This window comes from Arvicanthis niloticus, chromosome 1, assembly GCF_011762505.2.
Source record: "Arvicanthis niloticus isolate mArvNil1 chromosome 1, mArvNil1.pat.X, whole genome shotgun sequence".
Classification (NCBI taxonomy): Eukaryota; Metazoa; Chordata; class Mammalia; order Rodentia; family Muridae; genus Arvicanthis; species Arvicanthis niloticus.
Window position 1 is genome coordinate 153,842,732 of NC_047658.1, and position 25,617 is coordinate 153,868,348.

Genomic DNA, 25,617 nt, shown 5'->3' on the forward strand with positions numbered 1-25,617 from the left:
GGCATCACAGGGTACTGGCACATCCTCAGGAAGCAAGGAAGAGGAAAGTCCCTGTATCGAGAGGCAATGGTTTTCCACTTCTGCATTTGGGTTAACAGCTGATGAGCACCTAGTCGGGGTTGGCAGGAGGGAATGATCCTGCTAAGGAGAAACCCAGCAAGCGAGTGCCAGGAATCAACCACCCTGCAGAACAAGCGCCCATTCTCTACACCTGGGAGCTCTTCCCTGTGACTCACGGACAACGTTCTCATATTTCAGGTCTAGTGAGCGATTTTACAGCCACTCCTCAAACTGCTTCCCCCCAGCCCATTAAAGAGGCAGGCCAGCAGCTCAGAACTCCCCTCCCTGGGGATGGCCCTCAGATAACCTAGCCTGACTTCTTAGTCAAAGCCAAATGGTTTTTAGGCCTCTCTCCAATGAAAGCCAGCCACCCCCGCCTGCTTAACCCAGCGATGAGAGGTGGGTGGAACTGGCCAGAAGAGACTCATCAGATGGTCCACGTACGGTCAGGAACCTCCGGCTCAGAAGCTGCCCAGATACCAAGGGCTCTACTACGGCTTCATCATCCAGACGCCACCATCCTCCCAGAGGCGGAGATGATGTTGCAGCTTCTGCAGCCACACATAGGATGCACACACACATTCCTCTTTAATGGAGCCACTGCCCCGGTTGTCCTGACAGCCTTTCCCTCTTTGAAGTCTCCACCGAAGCTTTTGCCCACTGAGAGGGAAGTTCCATATAGCCAGAATCTTATTTTCTTAACACGGTGGAAATATTTGGCCTTTTTCATAATATTTAGTTTTCCCGATACAATACATAGACAGCACTTTTTTTCATGGTAGGTTTTCAACAGACTGTTGTTTATTGAAAGGCAATCGGTAGGATACCACACACTGTCAGAGACGACCAGCCCTGCAGATGGGTGGGGGACAAACAGAGCAACCATCCCAAGTGCGTGCCCCTAATCCACTTATGGGACTCACACAGGCATCTGATCCCTCCGTAATGGGTGTGATTTATGGTGTCTCTCTTAAATTAAAGGGGCTTTCTGAGTCGCTCTCCTAAGACTCCCTACTCCAAAAAAGCAATAAATAAGACTAGAAGGAACATTTGCAAGGGAAGGGCAGGCGGTAATGCCTCTTTTTAAAAGAAAGATTTTGTTTATTTTTTTTTTTAACGGTCTGGTCCTAACCTTTGAAGGTGATGGATAGCATGCAATCTGTGTCAACCACCCAGCAAGTATTTACTGAGCATCTGCTAAGTGAAAAGCCCTGTGGAGCAAGGTGGGGGGAGGAGCACAGAGGTGAGCAGGGAGGAGCTACTGACACTGCTGGTCACAGCTCATGGTGTAACTGGAGAACTCAGACAAGCACATAATAGACACGTAACATCGTAACATCGGATCCATGTCTAAGCCTCACTGTAAAGGGGCAAAGCTAAAAGAGAGGACACAGGAGCCAGAGAGAGAGGACACAGGAGCCAGAGAGAGAGGACACAGGAGCCAGAGAGAGAGGACACAGGAGCCAGAGAGGACACAGGAGCCAGAGAGGACACAGGAGCCAGAGAGAGAGGACACAGGAGCCAGAGAGAGAGGACACAGGAGCCAGAGAGGACACAGGAGCCAGAGAGGAGGTGGCCCAGTGAACAAGCACATTTGCTGTTCTTCCAGACAACCTGAGCAAGGTTCCCAGCACCCATGTTCTTGGCTCACAACCAGCTGTAATTAACTCTAGTTCCAGGGGCTCCAATACCTTCTTCTTGGCCTCCTGGACCACCAGGTGTGCATGTAGTACACATATGTATATGTGGATAAAAAATATCCACACACATAAAATAAAAATGAATCTTTAAAAAAAATAAACAAATATAATTTTAAATAGTAAGAAATAAAAGGACCCAAAAAATAAAGACCAACCCCCGAAACCAGTAATAGTCCATTTCAGCAACATGAGATGTCATAGAACAGTGACGACTGAGAATCTGGCTCAGGCCAGCAGTTGGGAAGTATTTGTAGCACTCTTCTTCCTGTCATTATTTCCAGCAGATAAACCCAGTTGATTTCCACCTGCAAGCATGGTCACAGTTTAAACAGAGCTAAATGCCAAACCTGGCTTCTGAGGTGGAGGAGCAACCTGGGAGGGCTGGAGTCCTACCCCCACCAAGTGGAGTAACACACCTTTCAGCCTTTCCTGGACGGTTTACGGAACCTGCCAGAGAGGCTCCAGGCCCGGTGGAGAAGGAAGATAGGAAAGGCTTAGTTCAGATTAAGGGAGAAAACAAAGGAGGTTTAGTTTTGAAAAGCTGGCTGTGTTCTTCAGATAATGGAAGGTTTTAGGTTTCTGGGCCCATTAGTGAGACCTGGGTGAAAAATTATAAAAAGGACCTTCACTGCAGGCAAGGGAGACGGGTTGGCAAGGAACGAGGAAGAGATTAGATTTTACTATATCATCCAATGGAGGTCGGCTTGGCTGGTGGGGAGGGGTGCCGGCAGTGTGGAAGGCCTTTGGGTGGTTAACAAGTGGGGTGAGCAGACAGGGAAGTGGGAAACTTACATATAAACTGATAGAACCTCCTGAGAAGCAACATGGCAGTGCTTACCCAAACTGAGGCATGTGGTAGCTATCCTACCTCTGGTCTACATGCGAGGGAAATCTGTGGAGCTTGCACGGGCTGTGTGTGCATGGATGCTTGCCACGGCAATATTTGCATTAGAGAGTCTTGGAGGCAACCCAAGTATCCATCAGGAAGAGAGTAAGCAAAGTGCAGGGCACGTGGGCACAGAAAGCTGCGAACCAGTCAAAAGCAAGGAACAGACGCAAGAAAATGCAAAGATCTTACTGACGACGAACACCATACTGGGTGGGTCAAAAAGAAGCAGTCGTACCATGCCACCCATGCAAGCCACATAGCATCTGGGGATGCACAGATTTAAATTAAACAAATCAGAGTAGATGCTGAAGAGTATGGAGGTCAGGTTAACGAGAAAAATATAGAGGATATGGGTTCTGCCGTGGTCATATATGCAAAACACCTTGTAAAACAAGATTAACTTATCTAGCTGTACCTGAAGTTGGAAAACCCAGCATGTGACCAACAAACACATCGGGCAAGGCCACGAGTCAGGCAGGTTCAGCAAATATTGACAAGTGTTCCACTCAAGGGTTAGCAAAGCCCTTGTCCTAGAAGAACTTTGTGTCTGTTAGCCTGGGGCTTAAGTGCAGGACCCTGTCTGTCCTCTCTTCATAGAGTCCAAATACCTCCCACATGTGGAAAAAGCCCGTCTACCTCGGATGACACCAGAAGAGACACTGGAATGGTGTCTTAAAGGAACAAGGCAGGTAAAGCACATACTCCAGACAGTGGAAACAGCTTAGCCTAAGTACAGGGAGAGATGAAAGAGAGGCCATGTAACCGAAAGGTGCCTGCTCTGGTCTGCAGGGGTGACCTGAAGTTAGGCTGCCACGTCACATAGAATGGGTGACAGGAGAGGGGTATGAATTGGAAACAGAGAGCTAGTGAGTTTAGAGGGCCGGGCAAAGCCTCCTGGTAGCCTTGATCAGAACTTCGATGCTAGGTTCTACTCCCAAACAGGCACTAAGTTGGGCCAGGGTCAGAGCAGGTAAGCCTGATACACTTCTTCCCAGCTTCCCACAGCGATCTGCGGCCACACCTGCAACAGTGCCCACCTATAAAACGTGAGACACGGGGGATAGATAACCCGTTTCCGTAAGCTTAAGGGGGTTCTTCAGGACCGTGTTACTTGCAGCTGAATGCCTCCTAAAGGATGTGCCAGCTTTGTGCTGGCCCAGCTCCAACTGGAGGAAAAACAAAGAGCCCGACTTCACACTGGAGAAACCCAAAGCACTGTGGGCTTCCCCATCAGCTGGCCCCAAGACAGAAGTCCCATAACCCCATGTCTCAAGGGAAGAGAGCCTGACAACAACCATGGGGACTCTGACCAGTAAAGGGTTTGGGGGAGTTGGGCAATATTAAAAACAAATAAAGATGCTATTCTGTCTCTTTCCCCACCCACTACCGGAAAGAAGGTCCCTGGAGGGGACAGATCAGTCGAGGCCCTTGTGCAGTTTCCACCCCTCCCCCATCAGCTCTAAGAGGCAGAGGAAGAACTGGGAATAAACTGCAAAGCAGGACCTGTACTGAAAGACCCAACCTTCAGTGTGCTGGCCGAGGAAAGGGTGAGGTATCGTTCACAGGGGACAGAGGGCTAGCTCCTTTGTAGCCTGTGACTTGCAACCAAGGGCTGGCCCTGCTAGTCATAGCTAAGATCTGGGCCCCAAGGAATGAATCAAGCAACCCAAGCAAGCCATCCAAAGAGGCGACAGGGATGAAAGTATTTCCTAATGAAAACCAGTCATGAAAGACCACAGAACAGATGACTGCATTTATATGTGATGTCTAGAAGATACCAGTCCAAAGACAAAAAGTGTGTTAACAGTTGCCAGGGGCCGGGGACCTATGGGGAAGGGGGTTAGGGTATCATGACATATTCTGCAGTTGACTATCACAGTGCAGTTGTGTAACACTGTGAATATTAGAAGTCATTGAACTGTACAGATTTCATGGGCCATTTGTACACTATAAGAATTACAGCGCACGCCTTTAATCCCAGCACTTGGGAGGCAGAGGCAGGCGGATTTCTGAGTTCAAGGCCAGCCTGATCTACAGAATGAGTTCCAGGACAGCCAAGGCTACACAGAGAAACCCTGTCTCGAAAAACCAAAAATAAATAAATAAATAAATAAATAAATAAATAAATAAGAAAGAAAAGAATTATATCTCAAGTAAAGCTGGTCTCAAAGCTGGGGTACAGTGGGAGTGGCTAATGTCACAGACATGGGCTAGCCTCTGTCATGGCTTGTTCAGTGAGGGCACCAGCACCTGATGTCTACTGTGTTTCTACCACACATTAATTCTTGTCTTCCTTCCCACCATCTCTTTCCTTCTCCTTCTTCCTTTGTTTTTTGGAGACAGGGTGTATTAGTTGAGTTTCTATTGCTGGGATAAACACCAAGACAACCTGGGGAAAAAAGAATTTATTTCATCTTACAGCTTATAGTCCACCATGAAGGGAAGTCAGGGCAAGAACTGAAGGCAGGACCCTTAAGGCAGAAACTGAAGCAGAGGCCAAGGAGGAATGCTGCTTACTGCCTTGCTGTCCTGTGGCTTGCTTTTTTTACATAACTGGGAACTACCTGCCCAGGGTTAGTACCGCCCACAGTGCCCTGAGCCTTCCCACATCAGTCAAACATTAATCAAAAAAATGGCTTCCACGCACTTGCCTATAGCCCAGTCTGATGGAGTTATGTTTTCAGTTGAGATTTATTCTTCCCAGATGAACCTTGCTTTTGTCAAATTGACAAATATATTAAGTAAACAGGGTCTCGTGTGTTCCAGGCAGCTAACGTTGGCTTGGACCCCTGCTCCTCTTTTCTCTGTCACCCAGGTACTGAGATTACGGACACACACCATCACACCCACCAAGCTACCACTGGTTTTCTTTCTAGGCCACCACTGACTCTATCTACTCTAAAAGCCTGTGCTTTTAGCCCCATTTTACAGAGGAAAAAACTGAGACCCAGGGAGAGGAGTAAACAATTTGCCCCGAATCACACATCTGGTTAGGGTCTCTCACTCCAGAGCCCTACCACTCATGACCAAGGTACAATGTCACCAAATCCCAATCTAAGCTGACAGCACAACACTCAACATGTCCTGACACACACTAACAGTACGTAGCCATTTCTCTTATAACACAATGATTTTTGAAATCATGTACTCTTCAGACTGTCACGGGTGAGTCCCCCACTTCCTAGAGCTAACCTTGGCTAATGCTGAATGCGGTAAAGACAGCCAGAAGTCACTTTTGAAAATTCTTGAGGATGTAAGGTGGTCTGCTTCTTCCAAGGAGTTGTTTGCCCCGCTGAATCTCACCTGTACTTGCAGATTTTGTAGGACTCTCTGCTACTCTATCCAGAGCTCTCAAGGCAGATCAGGCTAGACCCACTACTGCCTGCCCAGAATTCATACTAACCAAACATTACCCTCCATTCCCTCCAAGAATCCCTACTGATACAGTCTGTGCCTTTGGCCACCCCCCTTCTCCAAGGCTAGACCACACAGTGAATGACAATGCCTCATGCAGGAAGGAGGTGATATTTACCCTCGGGGCCTAATGCATAACATTCCTTACTAACTAGGGCTCCCTACAGGGTCCTCTCCTTGGGCCTCAGCCTTTTCTTGCCACTCCTGAAGGTCTTCCCTGGGTCCACACTGTTTTCCTGACTCAGCTGGATATCATGCTTCCAGGTGTCTTGGGTGGAAAGAGAGGGACAGTCTTCTGGGTAGGGGACACTACAGGAGTGAAGGCTAGCCCAGTCCCTGCTCTTCTACCTATGAAATGTTACAGTGAATGGCGGACATTAGCCCAGTGATCCTCAGCTTCTTGATGCAGCAAAGGGCAATTAAGTGAGGCCTGTGTACCCGGTCTTGCACGAAGAGGAGTGGCCGAGAAGGGACAACCAAACCCTTTATACAAGATTGAAGTGCTGTCGCACCCTTTAGCCTCACTACAGGGAGCTCAGAGAAGATGACATTGGAACAGTGTGACCCAGTAGCTCTCCTCACACAGACATGCATGCATACCAGTATGTACACACACAAACCCTACATCCACACATCACACTCAAACATAAGCATGCACGTGTGCACACACACACTCCTCTTTTATTTTCTCAAGAAGTGTTCTTACCATCTTAAGAATACCCATTTTCCCTCTCATCTCAAACACTGTCCCAGGAAGCTTTAATGTTCACGACATCTAGCTCACTCCCTGCTTTGCAGATGAAAATTTCACAACAAGCAGTGTCTCTAACGTGCCCTCCTGGGCACAGAGGCCAGCAGCCAGGATCTTCCGTACCTTCCTTCCACTGTTCCTCAGAGCCTGACTATGCTGCACAGTCCTGGAGTTCTCCCATCTCCCAGAGCTTTTCTTTTATTGTGGATTTCTTTCCTGGAGTGAGCCTGTCTAAGATCAGAGGCTCCACTTCTATCTCCCCTGCCTTCCTTGGCTACATCCATCCCTGATGAGCCCCTGGAAATGTGTGTACCAAGTCTTTTCCATTTAGTGCATTCTGAGTCGCTCTAGAAACCGCTTCCCATTATAGCGAAAGACCTGCATAAACCATGTTGTTTTCCTCTGTGACAAGAGAGGCCAGACACCGCACAAAAGACTGTCTGAACTGGGGGTGGAGGGTCCCTGGTCCACAGCTTCAGTCCTAGCTCCAGAACTCGCTATCAGGAGGAGTTTGCTACCTTAGTTGGTTCAGACCCTAAGTCACGGGTTCAAATACATGCTAACTCCGTTCTCCTATCACCTGCAAGTATGACAACACCATATCTCCTTCCCGAGGCCACTCCCAGGTTCGTCTGCACGGACAGTGCAAGTTCCCTGGTCTGTGTGAACCCTACCCGACATGAAGACCCCTCCTCATGCCTTACAGCTGGCTAAATGGTTATTGCAAAGAGCCTCCTGCATGCTTTCACGTTGGCAACCATTCTCAGAGCAACCCTAACAGGAAGTCCCAGTCATCATCCATCTGAGGAAACAGAGTGTCCTGGGACAGGCATCAGCTCATAGCCAGCCAGCTGGGAAAGGGGCTGGCATTCCGTCACCTGCAGGTCACCCTCCCTCTAGAACGTGCCACAGGCTCCATCCTTTGTCACAGACACCATGTGGCCCCCTCGAGTGTTCTAAATATATCCCCATCAGGCCCCGGAGGCCCCGGGCTTCTGGGAAGTTGAATCCATCTGCTGTGTCTACTCAGAGACGGCAGGCCCATGCCTTGGCAGAGTCTTCCTCATCTCATTTAATCTTCCCAGCAATGCCTCTACAGAGGTTCGGTTCTGTCGCCATTTTAAAGGAGAGGGAAGTGGCGAAGGGACTTCCCCAGGACCATACAGCAGAAACGCTGGAGCTGAATGTGAGCTGGCAGTCTGGCTTCAAAGCCTTGGATTCTCTTTTCTCCCTGGAACACAGCCTCCTTCTCTTCCCTGTCTATCAAAGAGAGTGGCAACCTCTGGTGTTAAAAATGGAGCCATATAGCCTTCTCTTCTAGAACAAAAACAGACAAAAGCAGGGTGGGGGTGTGAAACACCATGCTGGCTACTTCTTTTAAAGGGCCAGGCTCCTGTGGAGAATACACATTCAGAGACTCTTTTTTTTTCTCAAAGCCTGGAGTGCTCACACTGACACCCAGCACCAGGGCCAAACACACTCAGGTCTGTTAGGTGAGGAGTTTTGTTGATGTTTGCTTTTCTCTCTTTGCAAACGATGGATTCTCTAGATGTTCTAATGGGGGTTTTCATGACCGTAGCTCCAAGGCCTAAAAGAAGGCAGGAGTTTCCAAGAGTAAGGAGCCAGAGAGAAGCTCACAGTTGCAGCCCAGGGAGGCGTCCTGATGTGCTTGGCCAGTAGGAGACCTGCTCACCCACTAGAGACAAGGTTCACAGCCCCACACACGGTCTTCTTTACACTACCTGCTCTCAGCAGGACACCATCAAGAAGGAAGTTCCTAAGCACATTTCTGTCCCCAGCCCGCCTCACAGGCTCCCACCCTCACCCTTAAGAAGTTCAGATCATTGCCGGGCGGTGGTGGCGCACACCTTTAATCCCAGCATTTGGGAGGCAGAGGCAGGTGGATTTCTGAGTTCAAGGCCAGCCTGGTCTTCAGAGTGAGTTCCAGGACAGCCAGGGCTACACAGAGAAACCCTGTCTCAAAAAACAAAACAAACAAACAAAAAACAAACAAACAAACAAAAAAAAAACCCAAGAAGTTCAGATCACAGAAGGGAAACAAAGTCAATCAAATGAGCTGAATAGCCCAGACCCATCAAGTAGGCTCTTGCTGGCCACAGTGACCCATGCGGGACTCTGCACAGGGAGACCTCCTTGTAATACGCAGTTCAGTGCCCTCAGCTCTTTCCCCAAGGTTGTCGGTCTTGAGTGTTTTATACACGTTAGCCTACTTAATCCTCACTGCCAGGGTGGGTCTAGCATCCCATCTCACAGACAAGAAAACTGAAGTGCAGGATCTGTCAGCAGCTCCCCACACCACAGGCTGAGTGGCAAAATTCAACTTTCAAGTCAGGCAGTCTGACTGTGCCAGGGACAGAGAAGACAGTTTGACTAACACAAAGCCCTGGGGTCTGGGTTGGTGGTATATGCCAGGAATTCCAGTACCCTGGAAGTGGAGCAGGGGGATCAGAAGTTCAAGGTCATCTTTGCTATAGTGCAAGCTTGATACACTATAACGGAGGAGGGTGTGTGTGTCTGTCTGTCTGTCTGTCTGTCTGTTTCTGTGCCTGTCTGTGTGTCTCTGTACACGTCTCTGTGTGTTTCTGTGTGTCTTTGTGTTTCTGTGTCTGTGTGTCTGTCTGTGTTTGTATGTAAAACCTTCACTGTGGCACGACATCCTACAACAGGGACATCATTAGCTGCTTTCACAAAGCAAGCTGAGGCTCAGAGTTGCATTCTGTTCAAGGTCATTAAAGTAAGTAGGTGGCAAAGACAAGAGCTGAGTTGACCCAGGACTCTGGACCCAATGGACCTGGCCTCATCCTAGGGCAGAAGGCATGAGGCCAGTGGTGGGGATAGGGCCTGGGAGAAGGCAGGCCAGTGTACTCCCACAAGGCTCTGGAGTGCGAGGCACCATCCCAATCCCAGAGCTACCGAACACACGGGAGGCAGGGCTAGTGAGGGCCTGAGGCTGTTAATAGACTGGCCAAGGGTGGAGCCAGCAACAGCTGCTGTTTATTCTGGGGCCTAAGGACTAGTTAAGACCTGTTTGGTTCCAAAGATAAAGAGAACAGGATAGAATGTCCAGCCTTCTCCCAAGGACCACAATTCCCCAGCCACCTGCTGGCCTTTCCCCTTAGGCCTAGGTGTTAAAAGTATCTGCTAGACACCCTAAAAGGGTCTCCACCAACAGGGTCCCCACCCTGACTTGTAAATGGCCCAGGAAGACAACCTCACACAACAAAGCCACCCCCTGCAGTGTGGTGTTCCCATAACAAATGGTTTTTCCTGTCTAAAGAAAGGAGAGGGGCTGGTCTCCTGTGGCTTTTATCCTCTTATCCCAGGGCTTGCTTGTTAACTCTCCTCTTTCAAGTAGAGACCTACAGGCAGCAGGGTGTGACTGACTAGGAGGATTCTCTGGACGCTAAGGAGCTCCCAGGCAATTCTGGTGCCCCTGCCTAGCCTTAGTCCCCACGCTACCTCTTCCTGGCTGGTGACCACTGGTAAATCAATCTCTCCTTGCCTCTGGCCCCTTGGCAGCACAGCAAGGACTGTGCTGTGCTTTTCTCACAGCTGTGGGGAACTAAAGGAGTCCAGTACTTACAAAAGTGGGCCGTCATCGGCACTGTTGTATTTATTATAAGCCCCCCTGCAAGACAGTTTTCCCTGGCCACCAATCACATGGTACATTTAGGTTCCCAGGTTAGTCTATAATCGAGGTCATTAACAGAGACACCTGGTTCTGGGGTTACAGTCCTATCTGCTCCAAGGAGAACAAATGTTTTCAGTGGGCTAAGCTGAGAGCATCTTGACATCCCTGACAAGAGGACAGTGGGAGAGATGTGCGTTTTAACATCCAACAAGCAGCTTCCCCAGTTGTGCTAAGCATGGGGTGAGAGGGAAGATTTCCACAGGGCAAAGCCTCAGCCCACAGGTTCACCACGCTGATCCAGGGGCCACCGTGACCTGGAGCCTCTGCTGGAACAAGGGACGTGAAAGAGCAAGGTGGTCACGCACAGCTCGACACAGCCTCCTGCTCCTGGCTTTCACTGTCACACCTGGCACACGGTAGGTTTAAGGTTAACTTTCAGCTATACATCAATGTACTCTATAGATTCCAATGCTTCTCGGCCCCGGGGGTCCCTACCCGAATCACTCCTGATGGAGACTGTGTCTTCCTAGAGAGTCAGGATTAAACCCCAAGCAATGTTCCAGCCAGTCTGAGTCTTTGACAAGTCATCAGGAAGCTGCCACTGCAGAGCAGAGGATGCCACCCCCAGGATGGGAGGGACAGAGGCTCCATCCTGTTCTCTCATGTGCACACACACACACACACACACACACCAAAACATAAACACCTCAGCCTCCTTGCTCTGCCTTAAAAGAGGGCAGTTGCTGCTCTACCTCAGGGCCTTAGCACTTGTTGGTCTTCCACCTCCACAACTACTTTCTCTCACGTACCCACAATGCTTCACTGCCTCAACTCTCAAGTCCTATTCAACAGTCACCTTTCCAGAGGGCCATCCCTCCCACCTCTCTGTGCACCAGGACACCAACACTCCTCCAATAATCGCCTAACCTGCACCCCTCACTCACTCTGTTCTAGTTTACAGTGTCTATCCCCCACCTGATGTATAATATATTTTTATCTATTTGTTTGTATAGTGTTTCCCTTTCCCACGAGAATATCAAGGGCACAGAGCCAGGCCTCTTGCCCATCCTATTGTGCTCACCCTGCCTGGAGCCTAGGAACCATCCAAATACTGAACAAATGGCTGACTGTAAGTTCACAGCTTGCTAAGAGCTGAACAACCTAAAGTCACTCAAAACGCTAAAACATCGCAAGAAATATTCTTAAGATGTGAAGTCAGGGAAGCTTCCGGAAGGTAATAAAAACTGAACAAAATCATGGATGGTAATGGAGGTAATAACACAGCTGACACCTATCAAACATCTGATCACCACAGAGAGTCACAAATCATAGGAGCTAAGTAATATGATTATTCATTTCGGCAGAAATGGAAGCCCGTGGGCTTGAAGAAAGGTGACCATGTGAAACCAGCAAAACAGAGGCAGGGCCACAACTGAGAACTGATTTTCCAAGTCCCCAGCCCACGTGGAAGAGGCTGTCAACACCCTTCCTACATCCTCTGGCTCTCTGCTTCTGCCGGCTGCCACCCAAGTCTCTCCAGAGGTTACTCTAGGTCCCACAGCTTGGATTTACCTGAGCAAGCATCAGGATGAGAAAGTGTCAAGGGCTTAAACTGTCCCCTGATCCCAACCACAATGCCTGATAGTCACCATCTTTAAAGAAAGGACAGAGAGCCTCTGGCAGCCAGATTCAAACGTGACTCTGGACAATAGTTAATTGAATCACTTTGAAGTTTATCTCAGATGCCACCTGCAACCTCACTGTGTTTATGCTGGGGCTTGCAGGTCAGGGTGGGCAGGTGAGCTGCAGCGTCATCCGTGACCCTGGGAATTCTGTCTAGGACCCATGTGATGAGTCCCTTAGGCTCCTGCCTCCTGGGAAGCCACCAGAAGGGACATCTTCAGAGCTGTGGGACACCCACTGCAGGATATCTCTTTTCTTGTCTGTCCATTCTGTATGAGACCAGGACACCACCCTGTTCCGTACTCACTAGACCACACATTATGGAGAAGATGCCCTTGGGAACACACCAAGGAGCATCCACAAGGACCAGAATGGGAGTGCAGAGAGGGTTGAGAAAGGCTGCATGCATGTTTTTGACCCTACTGCGGAAGCTTCTAGCCTAGAAAGGGGATAGAGGGAGAGGATGGCATACTCTCACGTAAGGGCCCACTGTCCAGAGCATTCCACCCTCTGGTGTACAGCAGAAAACTCACTCCTCTGTCACTGCAGAGATCTGGGTTTAAGCCTTGACTTCCACCACTTAACCACCAGGGACAGAAGAAAGATGCCAAGCGTCTCAGCAATGGCCAGGGTCTCCTGGACGGAAGACCCCCTAGCTCAGTAACTGTGCTTTGTAGGGCTCCCCCATAAACTTCCTCTTGTCTCAGTGCACCCACTTCCCGGGTCTGGCCGTCAGAAGCCACAGTGGGAAGTGAAGCTCAAGCTGCCAATGAGAGATGACTGACGTAAATAATTAATCCCAGCTTGAAACCAAAGCTCAGACATTGTTCTGTGTGATTTTAACTGTGTGTGAGAAGGATCAGTGGACCAACCCACTGGGGATGAACCAGCAGCCATCTCTGCATACTCTGATCTTATCAGTAAGAGCTGGTGTCCCCTCCAAGATGCAGTCTCTGTGCCAAAGTGCCCCATCAGCTCCTGCCTGGGAGGTGGGATTCAGGAGAGTTTCCCTCTCAGAGCCTCACACCAGCCTTGTGCCAGGCAGCTAGGCCTCCTCCTCTGCTGTCACTCAGAGAAATTCTCCCACACAGACAAGTCCCTTAAAATAGCTTTTTGGGTTTCAGCCACCAGGAAACAGACTAAAGCTGGATCAGAACTGGACCTACCCTGAAAGGTTTACAAAGGAGCCACTTCAAAGGACAGGGACAACCCCTATTCACTCAGAAACCCTAAGTAGGCAAAACTGTGAGGTAGGGTTCCCAAAAAGGGGCAGGTTCCATAGAAGGACGGCACATTGGGCTGCAGAAGTCCGTATGACCCCTGGGGCAGCCCTGGAGAGGGTCCAAGTGTGTGAAGTGCAGTGACAGAGATGAGGCACAGGCCGGAAGAAGGGACAAACATGCATGAATATGTGCTTTACTGACACTGAGGCCTCCACTTTCTGAACTGCAGCTGTAAGTCCAATGGCATTAGAAAGGCAACTCTGATTATTAATTAGAGGCCTGGACGTGCCTGGCAGACTACATGGTAGCCGTGCAATGAATGGCGGTGACGTAACACAGGTCAAATTCTCTGTCAACTAAGTAAGTAGATCACTTGAGAATGGAGAGTGCTCTACTAGGTGCTGCACAATAAAGGACCGCGGTTCAAACCAGCCCACAGCCCCTCAGTTCCTACCCCACCTAGGAGCTACACTCATCATCATCACTCCTTCCTCCCTGGAGTTATGGTCAGATCTGATAAGATCGGTCACTTTCTGCCATGTCTGAAGGTCACCTACACTTTAGGGATCCCATTGCTGGTTCAGAAGCCCTCTCTGACTTAGTGCACACAGAGGAAAGGACTCTGCCCCATCCCGTGTGTACCTCCGCCCAAGCCTGGGGAGGGTGGTTTCCTTACTGGACAAAGGGAAGTGACAGGGAAGGGGCCAAAGAAAGCCCAGAGGAGGAGCAAAAGTGCAGCTGTTTCCTCTTTGCTAACTCGGCCACCTGGGTGTCACTTCCCCCTCAGGTAAGGGTGGAGGCGTGAAAGGAGGAAAGTAGCCTCAATGGTTGTACCCTAGAAGATATTCACTGAGGACCCAACATATTCCCAGGACAGCCCTGGCTGTGAACTTTCTCAGGAAGAAGCCAGTCAGGTGAGCCTTGCTGAGAGAGTCCCCAGAAATCCAGAAGAGCTTTCTGTCATAACATTTATTGCCTGTGCCAACTTAAGAAGATTCAGCTTGGAAAATCAGGGGGCCCCTTTCATACCTGCCCCTTCCCTTTATAAGACAGGTCCAGGCAGCAGCCATTTCTAGATAGCCAAATGGATTTTAAAGGGGGGAAAGGTTACTTGTACGTGGAAAGTCAAGCAACCAAGGCCTCAGACTGAATGGCCTGGGGCCATCTAGTCTTTCTGGGAGTGAAATATGTCACAGAATGTCCGCACAGACAAGGCATGATTTGGAGCCTTGAGACCTGGTTCAAGGCTTCAGCTGGTGCAGCTTACGTTCTCTGAGGTATCTGGGAGTCATGCTGGCTCCCTGAGCCTGCATATCCTCACCTGTACCGTGTGGGTGCTGGCAGCAGCTTTCACACTGTGTGAGACTGTTGGGAGAATACCCTTTGGCACATATGAAGTATTACACACATGACTGTCACCACTCAAGGATCACCACATCATCACTCATCAGCGCTCAGGGAACATGGGAAGAAGACAAGGCGGAGAAATTCTCTAAGAGAATCAAGTGCTAAAGGTTGGGGAGGAGTGGGGTGTGCATTTCTGTGTGCGTGCGTGATCATACCTTCTGGATGTCACAGGGCCAGGACAATCATGAATTCATCACAGTTAGGGTTACTTGAATAAGACCTGCACAAGATCAAACCAGTAGGCATTCCAACAAGGATGGCGGAGGGGCTCAGGAGACCCCCAACCCTAGCTGAAATGCTATTGACTACTGGTAACTTCTGGAAATTGAGAGTCAGTTTTCTCAGGTGTGGCCCGTGGTAGGTTGCCCATGCTCCAATGGATGCCCGCACATCGACTCACTAGCAGGTAAGCAGTGCTGATTAGACACAGTGAGTTGTGGAGGAAAAGGGGCATGAAGCTGGAGAGACATGTGCTGGCAGGGAGTGAGGGAGAATGGATGAGGGGAGGGGGGTTGATCACGATCCTTTGTATACATGTATGAAACTGTCAAAGAAGCAGTTTTAAATGACTTTGGAAAGAAAGTATCCTAACCAGTAGCTGAGTAGCTGTTATTTCTAATTAGGTCAATCTCCCTAAAGAACCAGGGTACTGGAATATTGGGGGATACTGTAGGGGATCAGATGATAGAAGAGATAGTATGAATCACTGTATGTAAAACGTTGAGTCCTAAGAGGTGGATGTCTCAGAGGGGCACTGAGACTTCAAAGCTATCATCTCTCTGAGCTCCCATTGAGCTAGTCAAAATTGAAGGCAACCGCTGCCTTTGTCTGGCCACCAGACACTATGGGTGGAAATTATTTCTCTGAAATGTTGCTCCCTCTGCCCCTGCTCCCAGATACACACTGTTGAGATCTGAAGCAGCCACCGCCTCACTCCTGGACTGTCCCCCTTCTCCTCTGTAGGCCTGCTTCCCCAAGAGCATTGAATGCAATCAACGTTGAAATGGCAGTAAAGGCCATGAACAAGAGGGGCTGGGACCCCCAAGGCACCCCTAAAAAGAGGTCTTAGTGCTGACTACAGAAGTAAGAGCAGCCCTGCAGCCGGATGGTGTCCTCCTCTCTCTCCCTCCCTCTTTCCTTGTGTGTGCTTGTGAACTTGTATGTGGAGGGCAGAGGTTAACCTCCAGTGTTGTTTCTTAGCCATCACACACTCTTAAAATTTTCATTTGTGTGTGTGTACATGTACATGCAGTGGGGTATAAGTCATAGATCACTTACAGAAATCTGTTCCCTCCTTCTACCACGTGGGTCTCAGGGACCAAAAGGAGGCTGTCAGAGTTGGCAGCAGGCACCTTGACCTGCTGAGCCCATACCCTGAAGACATCTTCTATTATGGTCCTTAAAAAATCCTCACATTGGCTAGACTAGGTCACTAGCAAACTCCAAGGGCCCCATGTCCCCACCTCCCCAGTGTTTGGTGCACTGAATCTCCTTGGCTGCCATCTGCGAACCTTGCACCCGGCCTCTGACCTTCCTTATATGCTCTGTTCTTCTCACCCACAGTCATGATGGGTGAGTTCATCCTGGGTTCTGTGTAAATGTTCCCTGCAGGGTGTCACTTTCCCCATCTCCGGACCAGACTGTCTTCTGGTCATTCCATTCCTGTCTCTCCCACCCAATTCTCATCACGCTCAAGCCCCACCATAAAAGCCGCCTCCTGCATCCACCTGCCTCCCGTGGAAACACCAGGTAGTGGAAAACTCTTCCTGCTTTGGGACTGGACCATTTTGGCGGATTCTAATCTTGTACTTCCAACACTGTTCTAGAAACCCTGTCAGATGAACTCATCTGATTTCTACTGGGACCCTGCAACTGGGTCCTCTTTCTACCTACACTGTTTCACTGTTTGCAGCTGTGGAAACTGAGGCATGGTGTGGCTGTGGGTGGTGGTGACAGGCCAGGGGACCCAGCACTGGAGTGCCTCACACTCCTCAGGATATTCTGCCTGCATTGGCTCTGATGGGGAATCAAGTGGCAGCTGACCAACTTGTTAGGGTTGAGGTGAGAATTACAGCCCTGCCACAGAATCACCCTAAGAGCTGTAACTTCCATTTCTACCCCTATAAAATAGGCACAAAACTGCCTGCCCCACGTGAGGGTTGTGAAGCCCAGATAAAAAATGCCCTTTGTTTCAGCACTGTTGTCATGTCTGGTCCTAACAGATCCTCAGACCAGTTCCTAACCCACTTGCTGCACTTTGCAAGGTCCTGGCTGGACTCTGGTCAACCCTGTGTATATACCAGGACTTAGTCTCTGCTGCTACCATGGCGACTTGCCTGAGGTTATCTGAGGCCTTTCAGAGGCCTGCCTACCAGTCCAAGCCCCTGGCCCTCTCCATTCACCTGCCTGCCTACAGCTCCTGTCCCCTCAGACAAGAGCAGCCCAACCAGGCTGGAGGCAGTTCACACTCTGGGGATCAGCCTGTCCAAACACTGACCACCCTGTTGGAAGCTTCCATTATTTTTGGCAATTGTCAAGGCAGAGAACACCGCTGGCCCTCACTCAGAACCTATTCCCAAGGCCAGAATCTCCACCTCATTTCCCACACACACCCCTTGTCCTTCCTGTCCCTGGAATTCTGTCCCGACCCATGATCTCTTTCCTGGATTCTCAGCAGTAATGACGAGTAAGCGTGACTACCGTGCGGATAACTCTATTAGTCGTTTTATTTTCTTTAATTAGGAGGCAAAAGAGAACAGGGTTGCCTGTTGGACTTTTCTGGCCAAGGGACTGGTCAGTGACTCAGGATGAGGAAATTAGGAGGCAATTTCCAGGGATGGCTAGGCAAACCCTAAGTCAGAAGTTCCCTGGCACTCCCCTAATTCACAACCCCCACTGCCCATTAACTCAGCTGGCCCCAGAATAGCTCGTTGGAAAATGCAATAGCCGGTGCTCATATTTCTGAAGCTGGACCCGGTCTTACTTGACATCAAATAGGTTTATTTTTCCCTTCCCTTCCCCTCCGCCTGCCACCACACACGGTGACTCCAACCCTGGCTTGCCCTCTCCCCTTAAAATATCCCTCACACTCAACTCTGAACATAGCCATGAGGAGCTGCTGGCTCTGCTCCTTGTCCCAACGGTCCTGAAGGATGTGGTTGGTTGTTCCGTGACCGGGGGTGGGGGGGGGTGGGGGGACTCATGAGCCCTGTGAATCACCCCTAGATCACTTCCCTCTATACAGAAGAAACGGTCCGTGTGTGTGTGTGTGTGTGTGTGTGTGTGTAAGAAAGTCACACTCCCAGAAGCACGCAGATGGGGACCAGGCAGGCTGCTGTGTGTGCTGCTGTTTTCCTAGCTAGGAGCTACCTCACCCTTACCTGGAGTGACCCCTCCCCTTCTTTGCCAGCCCACATTCTTTCTCTCCTCAGCTTATCAGACGTCTAAAGCTAGGCCCCAGCACTCAGCCAGGGTCCCCTCCAGGTCTGAACAGCTGCCCTCTGTTTGCTGGTGTCATGTATGCTGGGTGCTTTCCATGGGGCAGGCCGCCCAGTGTCCCATCAGATTCGTCAACAGCTGGACCTTCCTTTTGGCCTAGTTTTGCCTTTTCTCTAGCTTTCCCCTGGGGGTTCTAGATGTACCTCAGTGCTTTGGTGAAGGGCATGCAGTGGCTGCCCAGAATTGTCCTCGAAGTGCTTTAAGGTTACAGGTGAGGACACTGAGCCCAGAATCACTGATCCAAGCTTGTACAGTTATGAAGTAGCAGAGGTGGTATCTGAACCCCAATCTGTCCACTCTCGCTTCTTCCATAATACAAAGAAGCCCTAAAAGGGGTTCTCTGCAATCTGAGGCTGCCCTTCTTGCTCCCGTGAGCTGGAACCATATAACCCCAGGCTTAGGAAATAAAAATGAAGAGCAGAGAAATGAAGGAGTTAGGTGCCGATTCCTAAACACACAACTCCTAGGACCATAACTGAAATCTCTGATGATGTAAATCAGGGAGAATGCGTTAGTCTCAAAGGTCCGCCCTTCATTTATCTTTCCAGGACTCACAGAAGACAGATACTGTTCCCCCCAGCAACCTCTCCCTCCTCCACTCAAATCCAGTTTCATGACACATGATGAGCAACCTTCCCACAAGAAAGGCAGCCCACAAATGCCACCCTGTGTCACCACTCTCTTCACTGTCACACAGACCTGAGCCTGGACCCACTCACTAGCCAAGTGGGAACGGCCCTATCTTGGGCTTCTCCTTGGGCAGTAAACTCACCTGTGTTTACCTAGATCCCACTGAAGCTGAGTGGGAGTTCCAAGCAACTTCACCAAGCTTTGGTCAGTCCATGTGTAGTAAGGATCAAAGCAACACACACACACACACACACACACACACACACACACACACACGGTACAGTAAATGAACCACCATCTCCCCAGCAAGCATGCCTGTTAGCATTGGGCACTGTGGAAGTAGCTGCTGACACTGGCTCTCATTTGCATTCCCTAGAGTCCTGTGGAGGATCAGAGCATTCACGACTGGTATTTGTCTGAAATAAACACTCAGGAAAGGAAACGACTGTGAAAGCAGGGACGCCTCCCAAATCCAAACAGACATGATGTCTCCTTTGCTTTGGATAAACAAGCTTCTTCCCACCACCATATGGCTCAAGACGCACCTATACACACCTGTGAGTGCAAAGAACTCTGTGCCTTCGAGCTTACATCAGCAAACTCTCCACCCAGAGGCGGCTATCGCTTGCATCTGGCATCTGCAAGGCCATCTTAAAGACACAGGGTCTGAGGCCAAAGCCAGTTTACCTAAGGTCTCCCAAAGAACAGCTCATGAGAGTTAGGACAGGAGCCCAGCTCCCAGGCAGGGAGGCTGACCCAAGCAACAGCTGCTCGGCCTTCTCAGCCCCACCCGAGGCAGGGGCTGGCAGAGAGGAAGGAAGCACTGGCTGCACCAGGAACAGCATAGAAGATGGAGGCTACTTGTCTGCCTTTTATAAACAGACTCAAAACACAGAAACACCCTCCCCACCTCTGCAGCTCCCCCTCCTTGTGGGGATGTGCACACACTCCGCTGGGTGTCCTAAGAGACCCTTTGCATGTGTTCCCACTGTTCTGGAGCTAGGTGATGCTTCTCCAGCCCAGCATGGGCTGCAAGCCTCCGTCATCTGCAAGCTCTGGCTAATGTGCACATCTATAAAAAACTCTGCTCTGCGATTTGCCAAAGCACAGGCTCGGCACTCCATCGGTGCAGGTATGGAAGGAGACAAGCTGCCCCAGTGTGAGGTTTACCAGATATGTGACCAGATGTGTGCAACTTGTCCCACCAGCTAACCTTGCCGGAATGCCTCATCCACAACACTTGCCCTTCTGGTGTGGGGTATCTACTATACAAGGGGTCAAAAAGAGAGGGGACTGCCCCAGTGTCCTACTGGACTCTTTCAATTATTGGGCACCCCTGTATTATGTATCAGTGCCCAATATAGGTAGTGATGTATCTTCTTTGTCAACTTCAACCAGACTTGCAGTACCTTCACCCACACCACAGGCTGCAAGCCAGTTAGCCCCAGTACTGTGACTAGCTACCCTGTAAGTAGCCGGCCTGGTTCTCTGTCCCCTTATCTGTAAGTAAAGGGTTGCACCAGATGAACCATCTGCCCTGGTCAGCTCCACAGAGCCACAGCATATAGCACACTCTGTTCATTGTTTTCTAGAACTCTGCGTGATCCCATCTGCTAGGTGACGTCACTCTCTGCCCCAAGAATCACATCATCCATTCATTGTCACACGGAAGTGGAGATGACCCAGGAAACACTCTGTCTGTAGAATGGGGGGAAATGATCATCTCAAGGGAAGTGGACAGGACTTCTTTTGTATTTTCCACACAGTACACTTTATTATCAATCTTAAACGGCCAAGGCTCTCTTCCTCTCAGTCTGACACTTAGTAGCTGGTTTTCAGAAACTTTCTTTGTCAGACTCTCACCAACAGTTAGCTACTATTTGATGAGTGCTGGTATGTACCCAGAACTGGGCTAAGTCCTTCCCGGGAGTGATGTCATTTAATTCTCCTGACAGCCCTATGAAGTACATACTATTATTACCCTCACTGTAAAAGTCAGGAAACTAGGGCCAAAGAGATTGCTCAGCAGTTATAAGCACTGGCAGCTCATCCAGGGGACCCAGGTTCAATTCTCAGCACCCACCCAATAGCTCACAACTGTCTGTGACTCCAGATACAGGAAATCCTACACCCTCTCCTGGCTTCCTGTAGGTACTGCATGCAAGTGGTGCACAGACATACATGCAAGCAAAACACCTGTGCACATAAAAGAATTAAGTTTTTTCAATACAAGGAAACTGAGCCCCCTGTGAAGTTTTAAAGAATATGTGCTGTGTTGCACAGTGAGTTGGTGGGGAAGCAGTTTAAGGAGACCAAACAGTAGCCTGTTCTGCCTTTCCATACTTCCAACAGCAGGCAGGTATTGGTCCTGTTGCTGCTACTTTGTTGCCAGTGTGTCTTACATTGTAACCTTGGGTATAGCTGCTCCAAGTTAAATTTGATGTTTCATGTAAAATTCAGAGCCTGAAAGGAACCTCAGGGCAGAGACCCTGTCATCTGTTGAAAGTACCAGCCTCAACTGAAGGCAAAAAAAAAAAAAAAAAAAAAAAAAAAAAAAAAAAAAAAAACCAGCAAGCATGCACTCCCCCGCCCCCAAGTGATCAAGATGGTTGGCAGCATACTTAACCCAGAGATGTGCAAATGGACACCAGTCCTTAAAGCAGGGTGGCACCTGATGATCTAAGCCCTCCAAACTCCCCCCCCCCGTCTCTGTCTCTGTCTCTGTCTCTGTCTCTGTCTCTGTCTCTGTCTCTGTCTCGGAATAGAAGTACCTCAAACTAGTCAAGGACTCTCATACTTAGCCGCCTCCTCAGACCCTAGAGGAATTCTGGGGTTTTGCATTTTCTAATGGCAGTAGAGGCTCTCAACATCAGACTACACAATTGGAAAGAATTTCTGACTGTGTGTCAGAGGATGCCCCCCAACAGATCCGCCTCTCCGGTCTGACCACTCTTATCTTCTTCCCAACCTGAGTCCAGCCCCACTAGTTAGCTGCAGAGAACTCTGCTTTCAAGTCTGCTGTGATCCTGGCAGAAAGAGTAGCCCCGAGCTGGTATTACACCACAAACCCCAGCGTCCTTCCAACAGGGAAATAGAAGGCACTTTAGAGACTAAAGTGCAATCTAGGGCAGCAACCAACAGCCCGTTTTAATTGTTAAAATTAATGCTTTGAGCATTCTAAGTGCGCCTTTAAATGCCTAATTTGCAGATAAGAGGCTGCCCCTTCTGTCTCCATGTTTTCTGTGTTTTGGGTACTTTGCTGTGAGTCTCTTCTATCCAGGAGAGCTCAGCAAGCTATCCTAAGGCAACAAGGACACAGTGTTTACTTCCAAAGGTGTAAAGGATTGGAAGACAGGGCCGGCTGAGATGAAAGGGGACTGTCACACACTCTGAAGCCCAGCTGGTCAACCTTAGCCTCCTCTCATTAAGTTTGGGTAAGGAAGGGGGAGGGGCGGGCGGCGGAGCAGTCAACCGTGCCTGGGAGACCACAGACCACATTTGCCTACTCGTGTCTGGAGTCAGAGCATCACTTACGAGGAAATGACCCCGGGCAAGGGTCACGTCCAGAGGAGGGATAAAAGAAAAAGCCACAATTCTCCTCACACCGCGGGACACAATGGTTTTAAGAAGGAAATCAAAGCTCGAGACGAAGAGTAGAGGGGGCAGGGGGCAAAGCGCTTCCTCTGTTCCCGGCCGGTGCAGGCAGAGCAGCAAACGTGGAAGGCAGAAAAAGAAGCATGGGTCTCCGGTCAAAGCAACTGAAAGCATCCCGGGCCGAGTGAACGTGAGTGTCCCGCGCCCCTAGGGAGCGCGGCGAAGATGCTCTTTCCCAAAGGAACTGCTCTGCAAGGGGCTGACGAAAGCTTCCCCCACCATCCATCCAAGCAGCGGGCGGACACATGACTTCACCGTTGTAACAGACAAGGGCAGCCACTTGCCAATTGCAATGCCAAAAAAAGAAACCCGGGACAGGGGAGTGGAGGAAGGACAGAAAAGGCTTCCCTAGAGATCACAGCCCTGCGAACAAACTCTGGAGCCAAGGGCTGCCCTTTGGGGGCATGAATCTCCAGGACTGGCCAGCCCCCCGCCGGGGTCTGTGGAAGCAGTACTCACATAGTGTTTAGAGGGGCTCCTCCGCTTCTCCACGTCCACCACGGTGGCATCCTGCACGCAGTAGGCGAGCATCTTCCCCACAAAGCGAGTGGCGCCCCCCGGCGGCGTCACCTTCTCATCCCGGCCGGGTTCAGGCTCCTACTCCGGTTGCCCGGGTCCCTGCGGTTACGCGCCACCCCTGCCCCACGCGCCGCTCGCCGCCGAGGCTCCCGGCGCCCACAGCTGCGGCTCCTGGGCAGGCGACTGTCCCGGAGGGCACGAGGGCTCCGTGCGCCCCAGGCTGCTCCCGTGGGCCTGCCGCGCGCCCCTTCCCTCCCGCGCCGCCGCGCTCCGCTCGCCTGCCCGCTCTCTCTGCCGCCCGGTGGGGCCGGCGGGAACTGGCGGCGCAGAGGAGGGCTGGGGGTGTGTCCCGCCGGCGAGGGCACGGGGCGGGGGCCGGGCCTGCTGTCAGCGCGCCGGGGAGGGGCCGGCGGCGCCCCTGGGCCGCGCTCGGGCTCCTGGGGGCTCGGCGCTGGCCGGCGCTGTGGGCGCAGGAGGCGGAGGCAGGCCGATCAGGGAAGGGAGGGGAGGGGAAGGGAGGGGAGCGCGGCGAGGGGAAGCGCGGGGAGGGGCTCCGGGCCGGGGGAGGGGCTCGGGCGGACGCGAGGGGCTGCAGCCCTGCGAGGCCTGGAAGGGCTACTCTACTCAGTCCCCAAACTCAGGGTAGCTTTGGAGGGAGGAGGCTTAGGGAAAGTGAGCCCAGCGCGCCCCCATCCTGCTTTCGGTGTCCCAGAGGATCGATCTGTGGCCACCTTTCTGTCCCTTGTACCACTGCCATCTCCCCAGATCCCTTTAAGGAAAAGTAGTTTATTACCAGCCTGTTACTGCCTACAGCTCCCTTCAAGAGGAGACCCGGACGACAGAGAAGAGAGCAGCATGAAATTTTTCAAGCCAGCCTTCTTTTGATGAACCACCTGCCCCCCTGCAGGTCACCACGGGTGAATTCTCCCCGGAAATGGGATCTATTGATCTGCTGCTGCCTCCATCATCGATCAGGGCCTGTGTAACTAACCTGTGACATCATTTCCCAATGACAAGGTTACAAACACCACGTTAGCCTTAAGTCCGGGCTCCCCCGGGACTCTCCCAGGGCTGGCAACCGGCAAAGGAGCACGCACACAATGGTGGGAAAAATCCACTGTGTTGGGAACCAGATCATCTTTAGCTCCAGGCTCAGACTTCCTCTCCATCACTCCCTCTAGTCTGGAAAGCTGGCTTTCCAAGTCGCTTGCCCATCTCTGGTCTTGGAGTTCAATTTTACTTAATTCGACTTAGCCACCACCACCAACGCACACACACACACATCGATTTCATCTTTTCTGTTCTACTTTCAAATATTTAACGGAGTAGGTGTTTTCAAAACGAATCCAATTGTTTCATAATACAGTCATGTTTTGTGTTTTATGCTTGGAGACTCGTGGAAAGCACCCGAAATGTGGGCAAAGGATTTGGTTGACTTTTTTTTTTTCCTTGTCAGAAGCCCTGGACCATTCTGAGACTTCTGCATTTTCTTCTGGAAGAGCACTGGCTGAGGGGGCTGGAGAAAAGATGGCTCCATGTTCAGTTCCCTGTAGATTCACAACCACCCATAGCTCGCAGGATCAGACGCCCTCTTCTGACCTCTTTGGGCACCCAGCGTGGTGCGCATACATACATGCAGGCGAAACACTTATACACATAAAACTTTAAAGAGTGCTGGCCGAGCAAACATGACTCCCAGAGTTCAGATACCTCAGTACTAAGGCAAAAGGCAGGTGTGGCCACGAGCCTGTGACCTTAGCACTCTATGGGACAGAGTTGGGAGGATCTGGGGGCTCGATGGCCAGCCAGCTAGCCACAAAAACAATAAGTTGTGGATTCAGTGAGAGATCTTGTCTCAGGGAATAAGGTGGATATCAGACATCTTGCACGAAGCACACACATACATATGGACATAGACACATACACACCTAAACAATCACAAACCACATGGATTCAGGAGTCTTGACACCAGGCACAGGAGGGCTTCTCTATCTCAGAGACAGTTGTGGAAAAACCCTTGCTGCTGCTGGTAGAAGACAAGAAGAAAGCACTCCCCTGGGGCAGGGGTATTTGGTTACCAGGGAATGTCAGAGCTGAGTCTGACTTTCTGAACAAGGCTTGTTCTCATCACCCAGAATATATGCTCAGCCCTGAGCTACGGAAGGTGGGAGGATGCCAGCCCAGCCCCCAAGTCATCTTTGATACTGAATCTGCTTTTATCGAAGAGGCAGAGAATAAATGATAAGACTTGTTTACACAAACTGGAGATGGGAGATTCTTGGCCTAAACATTACATTGCTGTGTCAGGATAGAAACCACACAGAGGGAATCAGCATTCGAGTAACACAAGGATGACTTTTACATGCTGCACAAAAACATCATGCCTACAGCCTGTTCTGTCCCTACCCTCTACTGAAGCATTTCTGCCGCCTGCCACCTGCCCCTGCCCCACCTCTACCCGGAGTACGGCTGGCTGTGTATGTGCGCAGTACTCTGTCGATGGTTGGCTTTTTGAGTGGTTGAGAACACAGCAGGCA

General features: G+C 50.6%; 1 protein-coding gene across 3 annotated transcripts in view; it reads right to left on the reverse strand.

Annotated features, from left to right (window-relative positions):
- Sh3pxd2a (SH3 and PX domains 2A) overlaps nt 1-23,944 on the reverse strand; it is a 206,329-nt gene extending 182,385 nt beyond the window's left edge. The window contains exon 1 of one of the 3 annotated variants that reach the window (XM_076923957.1): nt 23,021-23,944. In XM_076923957.1, coding sequence (XP_076780072.1) covers nt 23,021-23,092 — 72 coding nt within the window. In that variant the 5' untranslated portion in view covers nt 23,093-23,944. The remainder of the gene's footprint in view (nt 1-23,020) is intronic. The other 2 variants (XM_034520854.2, XM_076923949.1) reach the window with 2 other exon arrangements.
- Between the last annotated feature and the right edge of the window lie 1,673 nt (nt 23,945-25,617).